Source organism: Mustela lutreola, chromosome 8, assembly GCF_030435805.1.
Source record: "Mustela lutreola isolate mMusLut2 chromosome 8, mMusLut2.pri, whole genome shotgun sequence".
In the NCBI taxonomy this organism is placed as follows: domain Eukaryota; kingdom Metazoa; phylum Chordata; class Mammalia; order Carnivora; family Mustelidae; genus Mustela; species Mustela lutreola.
The window spans coordinates 127,372,072-127,390,297 of record NC_081297.1 but is presented as its reverse complement, the minus strand read 5'-3'; the positions used below and the strand labels follow the sequence as shown (position 1 = coordinate 127,390,297).

The 18,226-nt window shown below is 39.4% G+C and overlaps 1 protein-coding gene across 2 annotated transcripts in view; it reads right to left on the bottom strand.

Annotated features, from left to right (window-relative positions):
- The window catches only part of CFAP54 (cilia and flagella associated protein 54), a 316,944-nt gene extending 299,634 nt beyond the window's left edge, over positions 1-17,310 (bottom strand). For both annotated transcript variants that reach the window (XM_059186580.1, XM_059186581.1), the window contains exons 1-4: positions 16,970-17,310; positions 8,346-8,451; positions 5,661-5,804; positions 926-1,097 (exon numbers count right to left, since the gene is read on the bottom strand). In XM_059186580.1, coding sequence (XP_059042563.1) covers positions 926-1,097; positions 5,661-5,804; positions 8,346-8,451; positions 16,970-17,298 — 751 coding nt within the window. In that variant the 5' untranslated portion in view covers positions 17,299-17,310. The remainder of the gene's footprint in view (positions 1-925; positions 1,098-5,660; positions 5,805-8,345; positions 8,452-16,969) is intronic.
- Between the last annotated feature and the right edge of the window lie 916 nt (positions 17,311-18,226).

Here is an 18,226-nt window from a genome sequence, read left to right as displayed (position 1 = left end):
CCTGCCTGTCTGCCTACTTGTGATCTCTTTCTCTCTGTCTCTCTCTGTCAAATAAACAAAATCTTTTTTAAAAAATAATTAAGTAAAAAATTAAAAAAAAAAAAGAATTTAAATTGTAACTCCTTCAAGAGAAAAGCAGATGCTATATTTTGATAGCTAAGATTTATTCCACAAGACAACTATACCATATATATGTGTATTCGCATACCTATACAATGTAGATATATATATAAATACACTATACACACGTATGTACACATACATTCTCAGAGTTCCTTACTCAAAAGCAAGTAGGACGAGAAGGTTGATGAAAAGAAAGCAATAGTCACTGGACAAAGCATTTGAGGAAAGGACCAATAAATGGATGATGCTTAGAACTAGTCTAACCTGCCGTGGTCCTCTGACCCCTTTACCACTTATATTTACATATTAACCATGCGCCCTACTTTTTCATACCTGAAATTGACTGTCTCCACAGCCTCTGACCCTCCCTTGAGCAGGAAACCCAAAGACATGCTTTGTTAAGTCCCTGCTAATGGGGACAAACTAAAATACAACAAAAATATAAAAAGGACAAAAAAAAATACTCATAATCATCCTATTATGAAATGAATGGGGCTTTTTAAAAGAAATTATTGATATTAGGAGAATTTTTTTTAGAATTTGGATACGTAATTTGGTTTTTTGTGGTTTTTAAATTTTTATTTAAAATCTGGTTAGTTAACATACAGTGTAATATTAGTTTCAGGGATAGAATTCCATGATTCATCACTTAACATATATAACACCCAGTGCTTAACACAAAGTGCCCTCCTTAATACCCATCACCCACTTATCCAAGATAATCAATCAAATTACGATCAAACTTGGCATCTAAATAACTTTCTGAAAGTTGTCATGAAAAATAGACGACATTGGCACCTACCATTGAAGATAATCCAGCAAAGGTGCTCCTGTGGCAAAGCTACCTGCATGATGAGTCTCAAGGAGGACAGAATCTGCAGACACTGGGTCACAGAGTCTTTATTCTGCAGATTCACATCACTGTCACAGACCAGCTCATATTTGCAAATATTTTTGCTACTTAAAGCATGAAACTGAAACACAAAGAAAATACAAATTAGAATATAAGTAAGGTTTATGCAACTTAGAAAAGCATTTCTTAAAATGTGAAAAAAAAAAAAAGAAAAGAAAACAGAAATGATTCTGCTTAAATAGATTATATCGTGCTATAGAGTGAATGTTTGGGACCCCACCAAATTTACATATTGAAACCTAATCCCTAGTATTTGGATGTGGGGTCTTTAGGAAGAGATTGTCATGAAGATGGAGCTTTCATGAATGGGATTAGTACCTTTTAAAGAGACTCCCAAAGAGCTCCCTACTGCCTTCTGCCCTGTGAGGAACAGCCACAAGACAGCCATCTATAAGCCAGGAAGTGGGCCCTCACCTGACACCAAATCCTCTAGCACCTTAACCCTGTGGTCCCCAGCCTCCAGAACAGAGAACCTGATGTTATTTAGACCATCCAGTCTATGGATTTTTGTTAAACAGCCCTCAAGGACTAAGACCTATGGAAAGAAATGTAGTAAAAGAGGTTTCTTCAAAGCATCCATTTAGTTAAGCTTACCTGTCCTTAGTCACAAAAATTTCAAAAGCCGAAAAAGGTACAAATTTTATTTCCAACAATATAGAATTGAGTTACACTTTGTAAATCCTCCTCATTAGTATTTTAATCTATTAATCTGGATGCAATTATTACCATTTATACAATTCATTCAGCAAATGTCTGCGGCACATCTCTATTTGCCACATTCTGCTAAGCAATAGGGACTCAAGGACAAAGATGTTGTCCCTGTTCTTGGCAGAGGGAAAAGCATTCCAGGCACATGCAATGTTAGGAATCCTTAAAGTCGTTGCTGTAGTCACTGAATTGAAAGTCTTTTGTAAATTTGGGTAAAAAGGCTTAAAATAAAGATATTAGAAATGCCTGGCTGGCTCAGTTGGAAGAGCATTCAACTATTGATCTTGGAATCATGAGTTTCAGCCCCATGTTGGGTGTAGAGATTACTATAAAAAATCAGCTTTGGGACTCCCAGCTGGCTCAGTGGGTGGAGCTTGCCACTCTTGTTATCAGGGCCATTGAGTGTGAGCCCCATGTTCGTGTAGAGATTATTTAAAAATAAAATCTTTTAAAAAGAGAGAGATTAGGCTATAAAGGTGGTGCATGGTCAGAACATAGAGAACATTTTACATATGGACTTTAGCCAAAGGAGAAAGTCAAAGGGCAATGGAATAAAATGATCTGATTTACAGTTTAGAAGTTTAGAAGCCAAGTCTGACAAAATTGGGGAAGATGAAAAGCAGAGTATGGAGCACAAAGCTACAGGCAGGGGGACTAGGAAACTCAAAGGCCTTTGACGTAGTCCAGAGATACCAGAGTCCTGAAATAGGTGCTAGAATCAGGGATGAAGAAGAAGAAAAAATTTTTATTAGGATTTATTTATTTGAGAGAGAGAGCATAAGGATGTGCACACATGCTGGTAAGAAGGGAGGGGAAGGGGCAGAGGGAGCGGGAGAGAGAGAATCCTAAGCAGACCCCACACTAAGTGCAGAGCCTGACCTGGGGCTCAATCCCAGGAGTAGAGACCATAACACCAGCTGAAACCAAGAGCTGGATACCCAATCAACTGTGTCACCCAGGTGCCCCGCAAAAGGAGAGATTTAAGTTTTATCTGACTTAATGGGATTTAGAATTTTTTAAAGATATTATTGATTTATTTGAGAGAAAGTGAGTGAGAGAGACAGTATGAGGGGGAGAAGGGGCAGAGGGAGAAGCAGACTCCCCACTGAGCAGGGAGACCAAAGCAGGACTCTAATCCCAGGATCCTGGGTTCATGACCTGAGCCAAAGGCAGACACTTAACTGACTGTGCCATCCAGAGTCCATCGGATTTAGATGTGGGAGGCAAGCGAGAGAAAGCGGTCTACAGTGATTTCTGTTTGGGTGAGTGGCTGGTACCAATTATGGAGGAAAGGAAATGAATTCACTTTAGGATATGTGGAGTGTGACATGTTTGTGACATAAATCTCACAAGAGAGATTCTAGTTAGAGAATCATCACTACTGCTAAAGCTGTGGCAGTGCACATGCACTAGCACAAATGGGCCTTCCTCTAATATATATGATTTCCCACTGGTATACATGTAGACTATTTCTAGCCATCCTATAACTGGAGATTTATTGACTGCATGTGCATTTTGGAACAGTTATCCTCAAAATGTTCTCTCTTAGAAGCCGATAGTGATACCTAATATCTTTTTAGTGTCAGGCCCTATTCTAAGCCTTTTTTTTTTTTAAGATTTATTTATTTATTTGAAAGAGAGAGATCACAAGTAGGCAGAGAGGCAGGCAGAGAGAGGAGGGGAAGCAGGCTCCCCGCTGAGCAGAGAGCCCAATGCAGAGCTCGATCCCAGGACCCTGAGATCATGACCTGAGCCAAGGGAGAGGCTTTAACCCACTGAGCCACCCAGGCGCTCCAATTCTAAGTCTTTTATTATCTCAACAATCTAAACAATCCTTTGAGGTAAGTCTTATTGTTATTTCTGTTTCACAGATGAGGAAACTGAGACACAAAGAAATTACATAGCTTTTCTGGGGTCCCATCATTAGGAAGGGGCACAGGAGCTTTTTGAACCCAGGCAGGCTGACTCTGAGAGACCAAATTCTTACCAACTCTGCCAGAGATGAGTATCTCTGCACAAAAATATTTGACAAGTAAATTCTACATTATTACCACTTCATGTATAATTTTTATGCATCTAACTCTAAAATCTATTTCCCTAACAAAATTTCTCAAGACCTCTAAATTCTTCATTGTCCAGTTCCTACTGGACTACATTTTCAATCCATTTGTTCTCTTACCCACTTATTTTATAGATATTTATTGAGAAACACAGTGTGCCACAACCTCTAAAAAACCAAATTATTCACAGATTTTCATGCCATTCACAAGGGTGCTTTTGGCATACTTCTATGTTGGCTTCATTACTTTACCATCTGCCTCTAGTCTTTGTCCTTCTAAACTATTCAGTGTAGTATTTATTCATTCATTTAATAAAGCTTTATTGAGCATCTATTATATGCTATTATATCTATTACATGATCATTGTGACACAATCTCCAAAACATCTTTCCAAAGTTTATTAAGTGCATTTTCTTATCCATCACTGAAAACATTTATTAAGCAACTTAGAGCACACAAGCAAATGCCATGCTAAGCAAATGAAAGACATTTAGAAGCTGTCAACTAAGGAATACATTGCACAGCTAACAATAAATTGTAGCTAAAATAGCTACTGCTTTCATCCTACTGTATGTGCAGCAGTTTGGTCTCCAAAGACTTTTGGCAAAAAGGCAGTTTGGAACTGATTCACTGTTCTAGGCACTAGAGGTTAGAGACTAGAGCAGTGCCTGTCTTCACAAAGCTCATATTCTAGAAGGGGAGACAGGCAATAAAAACATAAACAAATAAAAATGTATATGGTAATAATAAGTAGTATAAAGAAAAATAAAGCATGAAGTGCAAGAGACCTGAGGGAAGGGATGGATGAGCCACACAGATATCTCGGAGACAAGCTTTCCAGAAGGAGCTCACAGTGCACTCGTACTAAGCCAGAGAGGCTGGGTGGAAGCAGAAACATGTAACAGTACGAGAAAAAAAGATGGGGCCATGGACCAGGGTGGCATAGGAGGGGACTTAAAAGTCTAAACTCCTAAGCTTTTCATTCAGTACTCTTCCCAATGGGATGCCAATTTATATTGCCCAGTATTCTGATTCATGTACTTATGGTACAGCCAAACTGAACCACTCAATGTGCCCCAAACAGGCCTTGGGATCTTCTGCTAGTAAACCATATGCTGTTTCCGAAGGCTTGAATAGTCACTAAGTTTGGAATAACATTGCTTTGGAATCAGACTGATTAGGGTTCAAACACCAACATTGCCCATTGCTTTAAGGGGCTAGGGTTCTTAGCCTCTGTTTCCTCATCCATAAAAGAGGCATGACCATATCCGCCTTCTAGGATTGTAATGAAGCTACAAGAAGACCGCTCATATAATGCTTACTGAAGAAGATAGCTCCTGACAACCGCTCACAACCCCTCGACCAGTGAATGAATGGTAGCAATTAACATAATAATAATACTGGTGTATTAGAAATAATGCATCCCATTTCTTTTGTATTAAAAGATCTATGCTTGATTCTCTGAGCCACTAGTTAACTAACTGTACCATCAGGTTTCTTTCTCTCTTTTGTAAAATAAGGGTAACAACAGTTTCTAGCTCATAAAGTTATTGAGGATCAGATATATTTTCCAAAGCATTTCATAAACTAAAAGCACTCTACAAATATTAGTTATCATAACAATAATAGATGTCTGCTGGAGGAATGAGTGCTTATTATGACACAATCTCCAAAACATCTTTCCTAAGTTTATTAAGTGCATTTTCTTATCCATCACTGAAAACATTAAGCAACTTAGAGCACACAAGCAAATGCCATGCTAAGCAAATGAAAGACATTTAGAAGCTGTCAACTGAAGAATACGTTGCACGGCTAATCATAAATTGTAGCTAAAACAGCTACTGCTTTCATCTTACTGTATGTGCGGCAGTCTTATCTCCAAAGCCTTTTGGGAAAAAAGCAGTTTTGAACTGATTCACATCTGCTTTATTCTCATCAAAGTTGATAGTGAACTGTTGAAGATACCTTCCATAGCACTGTAAAAGTGCCAGTTTGTATTCCTGAAATAAAAGAGGACTTGATGAAAGTTTCAAAGTATGACTTTGCTTATCATTATTAAAATTTGGTAATATTCAAATTATTCTTAATAGTATCAATGTTGATTATTACTGTAACACTCTTTTAGTAACACCATTACATCGTAACTACCATTATCACTAGCATCTCTAAACACATATTATGTGAAGACACTGCACTGGGTGCTTCATGTGCATTATTGCATTAATCCTCCTCCCAATAAGCCTATTGTGAGACGAGACCATCACGACCTCAAGGACGAGAATATCCACCAGGGTGTGAATAATGATGACATAATAATGAGAATATTCACCAGGGTGTGTGTGGTAATACCTATATATACTCAAAATCCAAAAAATTCATCATCACCATGTCATAGTAATCCACCTACTCGAGAGAGGCAGATGAGTTGCATAGCCAGCCTTGCTTCTCCGATACCTCCTCAGTTCGAAAAAAGAAAGAAAGGGGGAGAGAGGGGAGAGGAAGGGAGGAAGGGAAGGAGAAAAGAAAAGGAGGGAGAAGAGGAGGAAGGAAGGAGAGAGAGAAAGAACGAAGGCAGGAAGGGAGAGGATAGGGAAGGCTCTCTTTTATCTGTCATCAGTCTCGGAAGCTGCATCAGGACAAACTAAAAAAGCCTGAGCTATTGTTAGTTAGGACTCCTATTAGTCCTAATTCGTGGTTATGTTTCCATTTCAAAATCAGGCCTCATCTCTGCAGCACACAGGGCACAGCTGACCTGGAGCTTCAGGACAGGGGAGGCGAGCGAGCAGGGCTGCGGATATGAGTCAACTGCACCCCTTCGACAGCTTCCTCCCCTACAACTGTCTCCAGGGAAAGCAACTACTCTCCGCGTCTGCTGCCTATAGGGTTATCCAGGCCCTTGGGAGGCATCCACAGTCAAACTTTTGTTTCTGTTTCTATTGACTTTTTTGTTAGTTTTCACTAATGGAGTCTGAATCTTTTCCTTTCTAACTTGGTTCATACAATGAATTTACATCTAGGTTCAAAACAAGACTGTTCCAACAAAGCGAACTTAACTGGAATTAAATAAAACTAAAGAGATTCTAGAACCAAGAAACAACTCTAGTTCATTTTCAGGATTCTAAATACCTCTATCAACCCACTTCCTCACCAATGAAAAGTAGATTTAAAATGTTTTCTTTGTTCCTTTAAGTAAATTTTAAAATATCCTATCTGGGCCTTTCTATCTGAAATATTCTGAATCTTTAGCCACTACCCGGCATGAACTTGCTTTATCAATTTCTAACATGTTCTTCCCTCCTCCCTCCACCAATATCCGCTCCACCCACCTGAATACTCCACAAACACCACCCAACTGTGCTGTGTATCACCCGCCTCCTATACTGAGAAGTATAAAAACAGAGAGGACACTCTTCTAATACTTGTCAAAACAGTTATTCCACTTCACATGAATATAACTCACAAGGTGGATCTTGTCCAAGAGTTTTTTTTGTTTTCAATAGTTTTCCTATAGAGAAACTTTTTTTTAATCTGTAGTTTTTATTTTTAAATTTCTAAGAACTACGGTCCAATTACATGAAGCTAAGCTGATGCTCTAATTTTGGCAGCAGACAATAGAACATCTACATTTGAAATTTCCTCCACAGCTCATCCTCCATTTGGTAAACTTGCCTCTCAAACCTCTCCCCACTAAAAAAAAAGAAAAGAAAAATAAATTCAAGTCCAGAAAATAGAAATGGAGGAGGAAAATGAAGCTGAAAAACTGTAAATCAAGAAAACATTGAAAATGGCCTAAAAACCCTTTGGATTAAAAAAAAACTCTTTCCAAGGATTCTAGATGTGTCAAACATTCATATTTAACTTGGACTAATTTGGGCCTATGCCAGAGCTTAAAGGAAAAACTTACATTATCATTAACTGAAAACCCAGCTATGGTGTAGTCTTACTAAAGCAAATCTACAAGTCCACAGCAATCAGACCTGGGCACTGTTATCTAGAAATTGGGCACAAGCTCAGTTCGGAATACAATACTAAGCAAGAAACAGGGCATGTAAGGAATGTCTGCTCTAATTACATATAGCAAAACATTAAGAAGTTGAAAGTAATTAAAACAGGGTGCTGGGAACCAGACAACAAAGCAGCAAGGCCAGGAACCCATGAAAGTTGTCACTGGGCAAGGTCAGCCATGTGAAAAACAACAGGAAGTGGTGTCTGGTCTCCTTTGTATGAGGTAGGAACATGATGACTCAGCATTTCCTGTTGGGCACCTACCACACCCTATGTTAACCAGGGGCTGTGCGCCTGCCCGACCCCAGCCAGTTGTCTATCTGTTCAGGAATCTCTCACCTCTGGAGAATCTCAACTACAAAATTAAAAAATAAACACTCTTTTGATTACTGTGCCTCATTAAAATTTATAATATTCGTTCATATTTTTCTTAGGAAAAAAATCAAATCACGTAAAATAGGAATGGTGTCAAACCAAATAATAATAATTAGCCAAGAAAGTTTCATTTAGGCCCTTTTTACTCCAGAGGCACTTACTTTCATTTCACAAAGGCTATCTCCAACCTTCAGAAGCTTTTCATTGTAATAAGCAGCTGGCAGCCGGGGGGCATATTTGGTCCAGATATTAAACAAAGAGGTGGCGCTGTAAGAATCATAAAATAAAATTATATCTTCAAAGTCAGCAAGAAACCTCAGTTAATTAGCAAACAATCCCTAAAAACTTACTTTGTGCTGTCTTTCCAATGTGCCTTACTGTCAATGGCTAATTATTACTAAATATAGTGAAAATTATTGCTTCCTTTATGCCAAACACTGACCAAAACTATCTTTTTAAGATTTTATTTATTCATTTGAGAGAGGGTGTGAACAGGAGAGCACAAGCAAGGGGAGGGGCAGAGGGAGAGGGAAAAGCAGACTCCCCCAGTCATTCCCCCATGAGCGGGGAGCCTTGCTCAATCCCAGGACCCAGGGACCATGACCTGAGCCAAAGGCAGATATTAACTAAGCCACCCAGGCACCCCTGATCAAAACTCTTTATATGCAATTTTTAAAACAGATCTTACTTTTTAGAGTAATTTTAGGTTCACAGAAAATTGAGCAAAGGGTATGGAGATTCCCCACATACTGCATGCCCCACCCAAATGCCCAGCCCCACCCCACCCCACCCTTATCAACAATCATTCCCCACCAGAGCGGTTTATTTGTTACAACTCATGAACCTACATTGACACATCATTATCACCCAGTATCTAGTTTAATTTAGGGTTTACTCTTAGTGTTACATACCAAGTGGGTCTGGAAAAATGTATAATGATGGGAATCCATCATTATGTTATCACAGGGAGTAGTTTCACTGCTCTAAAAATCTTCTGTGTTCTGCCTATGCATCCCAATCTCTCCCTTAACCCCAGGCAACCACTGGGGTTTTATTATCCCCATAATTTTGCCTTTTTCAAAATGCGATATAGTTAGAATCATATAGCATGTAGCCTTTTCAAACTGGCTCTTTTCACTTAGTAATATGAATTTAACATTCCTCCATGTTTTTTCATGGCTTGATAGCTCCTTTATTCTTAATGCTGAGTAATATTTCCTTGTCTAGATAAATCACATTTTATTTATCCATTCACTTACTGAAGGGTATCTTGTTTGTTTCAAGTTGTGGCAACTAAAGTAAAGCTGCTATCAACATCCATGTGCAGATTTTTGTATGGACGTAAGTTTTCAACTCCTTCAGATAAATACCAAAATGCATGATTGCTGGATTGTATGGTAAGAGTATGCTTAGTTGGGATGCCTGGGTGGCTCAGTCAATTAAGCAAGCGCCTGCTTTCAGTTCAGGCCATGATCCCAGGGTCTTGGGCTGGAGTCCCACATCAGGCTCCCTACTCATCAGGGAGCCTGCTTCTCCCTCTGCCTGCCACTCCCCCTGCTTGTGCGCTGGCTCGCACTCTCTCTGACAGATAAAAAAATAAAATCTTAAAAAAAACAAATAAAACTCTTTAAAAAAAAAAAGGGTATGCCTGGTTTTTTAAGAAACCACCAAACTGTCTTCCTAAATTGGCTGTAGCATTTTGTATCCCACCAGCAATGAATGGGGAGTCCCTGTTGTTCCACATCCTCCCTTCATTGGTGATGTTGGTGCTCTGGATTTTGGCCATTCTAATAGGTGTATAATGGTATCTCATTGTTTTAATTTTCATTTTCCTAATGATATATTTTTGGGGACCATCTTTTCATATGTTTATTTGCCACTTGTATTATCTTCTTTGATGAGCTTTAAGTTCTCTGATCCATTTTTAAAATCAAGTTGTTTGTTTTCTTATTGTTGAGTTTTAAGAGTTCTTTGTATATTTTGGATAATGGCCCTTTATCAGATATGTCTTTGGCAAATATTTTCTTCAGTCTGTGGCTTGTCTTTTCATTTTCTTTTTTTTTTTTTAATTTATTTTTTTTAAAGATTTTATTTATTTATCAGAGAGAGAGAGGGGGAGAGAGCGAGCACAGGCAGACAGAATGGCAGGCAGAGGCAGAGGGAGAAGCAGGCTCCCCGCTCAGCAAGGAGCCCGATGTGGGACTCGATCCCAGGACGCTGGGATCATGACCTGAGCCAAAGGCAGCTGCTTAACCAACTGAGCCACCCAGGCGTCCCTGTCTTTTCATTTTCTTGATGGTGTCTTTCACAATGCAGAAATTTATTATTTTAATGAAGTCCTGCTTATCAACTCTTTTTTCATGGACTATGGCTTCAATGTTACATCAAAAATATCATTATCAAACCCAAAGACATCTAGATTTCTCCTATGTTCTCTTTTAGGAATTCCATAGAATTTTACATTTAGATTTGTGATCCATTTTGAGGTAAATTTTGTGAAGGGTGTAAGGTCTGTGCTGAGATTCATTTCTTGCATGTGGATGTCCAGTTGTCCCAGCACCATTTGTTAAGATTATCTTTGCTCCATTGTATTATCTTTGCTCCTCTGTCAAAATCAGTTGATTACATTTATGTGGGTCTGTTTCTGGGCTCTCTGTTCTGTCCAAATGATGTATGTGTTCATTCTTTCACTGATACCACTCTGTCTTGATTACTGTATCTTTAGAGGAACTCTTGAAGTCAGTCTTCCAAATTTGTTCTCCTCTAATATTGCATTGGCTATTCTGGGTCTTTTGCCCCCATGCAATTTTGTTTTCATTTCATTTCCACAACAACCTTGAGATAGGTAGTCTCAGTATCCCAGGTATATAGTTAATGAAATTGAGGCCAGTTCATCCACGATCTTAACTAGTATATTACTGTGCCTGCCTGTCTTCTGGAATGTAACTATCTGAGGGCAAGGATTTTGACTATGTTATTCATTGCCCAACCTCAAGAATAGTATCTAGTATACATATGTACTCAATAATTATTTGTTGAAAAAAATGAATGAATACATAAATTACTAGGAAAAAATTCCTTGTTTTTATATTATTTTTTTCTTTAAAGAGTCCAGGGATTTCACTATCAAGTCAGTCCTTTAGGGTTCTATTTCTTTCCACCAAGTAAACAAAAATAAAACATACAATATTCTCAAAATAGTTTCTAGTTAGTTTCAAAGGGTAGCAGATCACTGCTCATTTTGTTCATTCATTTAGTTAATATTTACTCCTTTCCCCTCTCTCAGAAATTATAAATGCCTCTACGAAAAATCCAAATTTCTGCTCAACAGTTGTCCAAGCCTATCTCATAAATTTCTATATGTGGACAGTATTATGTACTGAATGAGTGTGTCCTCTCAAAATTCTTATGTTGAATTTGAGTGTGGCTATATTCAGAAAAGGGTACTCTCAGGAAATAATTAAGGTTAAATGAGGTCATAAGGGTGGGGCCCTACTTTGATGGCATTAATGCCCATCTCAGAAAAATTCCAGATAGTTTGCTCTCTCTCTCTTTGTACTTGGTCAGAGGAAAAGCTATGTGAAGCCCCAGTGCTCTTCTGCAAGCCAGTAAGTGTGCTATCACCAGAAACTGACACTGCAAGTCCTTGATCTGGGCCTTCTAGTCTCCAGAACTATGAGAAAATAAGTATCTGTTGTTTAAATCATCCAGACTATGGTGTTTTGTTATGGCAGCCCAAACTGACTAATTTATAATTACTAATTAGAAACTAATAGCCCAAATTGATTAATACAGGTAGGAATGAAAACTTAGGGACTGAAGATGGCTCTAGTACTTATGATGTATATGTTGGGATATTATCAGAACAACCTCAACAGAAACATGTCAATTAATGCATTCAAATAATTAAATGATGTTGAGTTACAAGGGAGGGGTAGGGAGAAAGGATATTCTTGCCTTCTTTGACTGATTAGTAATATTTTGGGAAATGAAAATATACACATAGCCAAGTAGTAAATAACCATGCCCAAAAAAGTTATGGTAAATATAGCCGTAGAAATTTTAAAAGGAAAAGGTTTTTTAGTTTAGGTTTTTCATTTTTTTTAACCTTTTCACTTTCATTTCTGTTTCATGAAATGTCACAGTATTAGAATAAATATAATGAATCCCAAGAAGTCAGCAAGCCTTGTTAGAATTCTTAAATTATGTAGATGAAAGACTTAATATTTTCAAACCTTAAAGATGAGATAATGATGACTATGTTTATTACTCATAAAAGAAAAATGCCAGCTTTGTTAAATCAATCAAGCTTATATAATAAGCAAAATTTTTTTAAGTGAACTTTAAGTTCAAGTTAAGACTGCTCACTGGGAATGACTTACATAATGATTAAACAAGAAAATACAACAAACACTATATAATGTGCATCATTTAAGAGAATGTTAATACCCTTCGGATTGCTGACTTATTATAGCTGCCACTGGATAGTTAGAATTCTCTAAAATAGAAAATCTTAACTATATAAACAACATCTAAATCTCATGTGGTTATAACAAAAGCATACCTTTAAAAAAAAAATCTGTCAAATTCTGAGTTTAATAACATTGCCAGTATGATCAAACTATATTTTAAATTTTTATGCTTATGTAAGTTCCCACAGTTATAAAAAAAATTTTGATTTTAAAAAATAACGATCTCTCAAATATGTTATAAAAGCAAATCCTACCTCTTGTATTCTTTTTTTTTTTTAAGATTTCATTTATTTATTTGACAGAGATCATAAGTAGACAGAGAGGCAGGCAGAGAGAGGGGGAAACAGGCTCCCCACACGGAGTAGAGAGCCCAATGTGGGGCTCAATCCCAGGACCCCAGGATCATGACCTGAGCCGAAGGCAAAGGCTTTAACCCACTGAGCCACCCAGGTGCCCCCTACCTCTTGTATTCTTAACTGGCTTCCACATTGTCATTCTTATTCCATTTGGACAAGATTACATAAATACATATATATAATATTAAATAAGGCTAATCCCTTGCCCAAAACTATCCAGTTTTTTCCCATTGCATTTGGAATAAAGGCAAACTCTGTAAAAGGCCTCTAAAACCTTCCATAGCCCTACCTATGTCTCTAATCTCACCTCATAGCCCTGCACCCACACTCACTAAGCTATGCTTAATGAATGGCCTTCCATACATTCCTCCCAAGTCTCTGGCTCTTTCCTGCCAAGATCTTCCCACATGCTTATTCCCTCTGTTTATCCTCTCTCCTTGCCTGATACCCTTCTAATCTCAGCTTAATGTCACCTCCCTCACCGTTCACCTCCATGCTGTGTTCTCTTGAAACCTCTGCTCAGGTGTCACCTACTCTGACCGTATTACTGAAAATTGCAGTCTCCTATCTCCTACTCCATAACCCTGCCTCTCTTTAGTTTTCTCCCTAGCATTTATCACTTTCTAGGTTACCATAAAATGAACTTATTTAATATGTTTATTGCATACCTCCTCCTCTCGAATATAAGCACCAAGAAGGCAGGGATCTGTGTCTGGTTCACTGCTGGATCTCCAACACCTAGTACAATACCTGGCACCTGTAAGTGCTCAGTAGCTTCTTCCCTCATTGCACTTGCTGTTTGTATATTGACTTAATGACTCACTGAAAGCTTATAAACTCCATGAGCACAGATTCCCTACCTATTTTTCATGACCATATAACCTATGGCTAATGCAATGCTGGGCACAAAGTAGGCATTCAATAAAAGTTGTTGTGCAAATAAATAAATATCTAAATTTTGTGAGAGGTTAGATTGCTAAGGTCCATGTCAATCATTAAGGTTTGTAATTCTCTTACAGTCTCTTTAAAGAAGAAACAGATACTCTAATGACCAACTGGCCCAGGTCTACTTTCCCATATATAACATAAACAATTATTGAAACACAAGGATAATAATCCTTGAATTCTTTCAATACCAAATACTCATTGAAAGTTTACTCTAGGGGAGCCTGGGTGGCTCAGTCAGTTAAGCGGTTGCCTTCGGCTCAGGTCATGATCCAGCCCCAGATTAGGCTTCCTGTGGGGAGTCTGCTTTTCCATCTCTCTCTGCCTCCTATCCCCTGCTCATGCTGTCTCTTTCTCTCTCTCAAATACAGAAATAAAAATCTTCAAAGAAAGAAAGAAGTTAGTTCTCTCGATCCCAACCACCAAGCTAGTTGCTAAAGATAGAAAAATGAAAAAGAGGTGCATTATCCAAAGTCAGCAGGGAGCTTCCATTCTAATGGGGGAAATGGATAATATGCAAGAAAACAAATAAATAAAAAATATAAATGGGTGTTTGAACCTGCATTAAATAGGAAAGGCCTCTCTACAGAGGTAAGAACTGAGCTAAGACCTGAAAGAAAAGGAGCCAGATATTTGAAAAGCTGAGGATAGAACATTTCAGACTAAGGCAGCAGCAAAGTCCCTGGGATGAAAAAAATAGTATCTGTCTGCCTGGAAAGTCCTGAGAGAGAAGTGAGGGATGGGCTGAGATGGAAGAGGCAGCCAGGGCCAGATGCTCAGACCCTGGAGGACAGAAGGAGTCTTAAATTTATTCTAACAGCGATGGGATGCGATAGAAAGTCTTGAGATAGGAGAGTGGGTGGTTGATTTATAAAGGTTACCCTGACTGTAAAGTGAAGGATAGATTTGAGAATCCAGAGGCTGTGGGGAAAGCACAATCTGGTGGTTTGAACTACAAGGCTGGTGGTGGAAACGGGAAGATAAAATGCTATCTAAGGCACAAGCGCAGAAGTGTTTTAAATATAAATACACATAGCTTAGTAATGCACTTTCCTTGGTCAGTTCTTGGTTCTCATTCTACCTGGCCCATCAGCAGGATTTGCCACTGTTAATAGATCATTCCTTCCTAATTGGAAACAGTTTCTCTACCTAATTCTCTACCACTGCCATCACAGGACACACTTACCCTTTTCCTCCTACCTCCCAGCCACTCCTTCTTAGTCATGCCACTTTCTTATCTCCTCTACTTGTCAATGTTGGCATGCCCAGGAGTTCAGTCCTTGGCCTCTCCTTTTCTTCATCTACACACACCCCCTTAGCAATTCTGAGTGTCATGATTTAAATATCAATAATATGCTGATGAGTTGCAAATGTATATCTCCTGTACCTCCAGATCCAAGTGACCAACTACCTATGTAATAGTTCTGCCTGGGTGCTGAATTACATTTCAATCTTAACATATCTAAAACTAAACCCCCAGGATGCCTGGCTGGCTCAGTGAGAGGAGCATGTGACTCTTGACCTTGGGATTCTGGGTTTGAGCCCCACATTGGGTGTAGAGATTACTTAAAAATAAAAAAATATGTTTTAAAAAAAGAAAACTATAACTCTTGATCTGCCTCTTTCCTACCAGAAACCCGTTCTTCCCACAGTCTCAATCCTATCCCAGGAGCCTCACACTTGCCATTTTTCACTTGTGGCCAGTTCTTCCTACAGAAATCTTTATTAGGGGCACCTGGGTGGTTCAGTGGGTTAACCCTCTGCTTTCGGCTCTGGTCATGACCCCTGCATCCAGCTCTCTGCTTATCAGGGAGCCTGCTTCCCCCTCTCTGCCTGCCTGCCTCTCTGCCTACTTGTGATCTCTGTCTGTCAAATAAATAAATAAAATCTTAGAAAAAAGAAAGAAAGAAAAAGAAAAAGAAATCTTCCTCAGTTGCTACTATAGCTCCTTCTCATCTTTCTCAAAGGCCACTTTTCCTGACTTAACCTAACCATGCTCCCAGGCCCCCCATTTTAAATTTCAACACTATACCATATCTTCTATCCCCACACTCTGCTCTAATATTCTCCCTAGCATTTCTTTCCCTGTAAAATTATTTCTGTACTTGTTTAGTAGCTGTCTGTAGCAACCAAAAACATATGCTCCATGAAGTACAAATTGTTCTATCTTCCATTAATTTCATATTTTCCTAGTTCCTAGAATGGTACCTGATATATATAGTAGGTGTTCAATAAATAGTTAAATGCATTAATGAATAACAAATGTACGTTAAAACTATTTCATCATATTAAACGCATGAATGAGAAATAAAAGTTGAAATTATTCACTGTGCTGGTATTCTTTGACATTTGTCTACACTTTTAACCGTTTGTTCTGCGAGGTATTTTGACTGCGAAAGAAAGATGGTAACATCATCAGGAAAGAACCTTAAAAACAGGTAGTTTGTAGTAACGTAGGGATACAACTCCCAAAAAGGCAAACATATATGCAAAATGAGTACAAAATCAGTAAAAACAAAAAACAAAAAACACTGTGACCCTAATAACAATATAAAAAGGAATTAAAGTATAAAAGGGAATTAAAGTGCTCATGTTCACGGCATTAAGAACTAACTTTTTCAAGAACCTAAGCTACCTTAAAGTTATCTCTTTTTCCTTATATACAAAATTCTACCCACAACATGGAAACTTGTGAAACCCCTGAGTGAGTCAAAAATTTATCGGCATGGGGTAGCGTCGCGACTGGGGAACACTCAGAAGGAATGGTGAGTTAGGAAACACTTCTGTGTTTTTCTTTTGACCCGAGCAGGAAGCCAAGATGTACCATTTACTGGGAATTGAGGATCGTTAAGAGCGATGAGTCTCCACTTCCAAAACTCTGTTTTTATCTCCAGGTCCGCAACTCTGACCCCGCTCTGGCATCACCGTGGGCATCCTGGAGGGCATCTCCTCAGGCCCCAAGAGTTGCCCGTCTCGGGCCGGCGCCCTCCCCAGCGCCCTGCCTCTGCTTACCAAAGCCGGTGGAATTCATGCTTCTGTTGCCCCGTGATCGCTAACGCCTTCTTTCTCTTCATAAAGCCTAGTAATTCCCGGATTTCCCTCTCGCAGGAGGCCAGGAGCGGGTTTTTAGCGTCCAGCGGCCCATAAAACACGGCAAGGGGCAAGGAGTTCTCGAGGCAGGCGGAGCGCGGCACTGGGCTCGGAGAGCTGTCCTTCGACTCCAGGGGCGACTTCGAGAGTGCGTTCGAGGTGGGGGGCGGGGTCGGCGGCGGCCCCGTTGGGGACAAGGATGTGGGAGACAGGGTGACGGGAGAGGTCGAGGAGCTGTCTAGCGCCGCCATATTGAAGAGACCCCGACCGGCTTTAAGTGTGTGGACACGCGGTTGTCTGGCGACCGTCACCGGGCAACCAGGCTTCCAGCGCGCTTTCGGGAAAACACAGCGGCCCCTAGAGGGCAAAAGGGGAAAGAACTCGGTCCGGAAAGAAACCACGCTCTGGCGGCTTGTTTGCCCTCTTCACCGGCACTGCTGTATGAGAGAAGAGAGAGGTTTTGTGCAGAAAGCCAGCGAATAGCAAAAGCAAAAAGTTACGATTACAAATTCAGACTATATTCGTTTTCCATTTCGGCTATTTAATGATAATAATGATCATTAATATGTGTGTGTGTCAGGCATTGTTCTAAGCATTTGAAACAATCTCATTTCATCACAACACCTTTACCACCTAGGGTATTATGAGTATCTCCATTTCACAGTTTAAGAAACCAAACTTTCCTGACCAAGGTCAGAATAAACTGTAGTATCAGGGACCAGATCCCAACCTTCTGACTCCCAAGCCTGTGCTCAAAATGAGTTAAGTTTCAAAAAAAAAAAAAAAAAAAAAAAAGCTTACCAAATCAAATCAAAATTAAAATTAGGAAAATCTGACAACCAGTTTAAGAATCAAGTACACTGGGCGGGGGGGGGGGTGGGGGTGGGGGCGCAGGGGGCGCCTGGGTGGATCAGTCAGTTAAGCCTCTGCCTTGGGCTCTGGTGTCATCCCAGGGTCCTAGGAAAGAGCCCCACATGGGGCTACCAGCTCAACGGGGAGCCTGCCTCTCCCTCTCCCTCTGCAGCTCCTGGGGCTTGTGCTCTTCCGCGCTCTCTCTCTCAAATAAATAAATACGATAAAATAGAAAAGAATTAAATACATGCAAATGATCTATTCTCTTCCCTCTATTTGTACCTTGAGGTCTGTAACTATGGAAATGATGGCTGTGCCTAACAATTA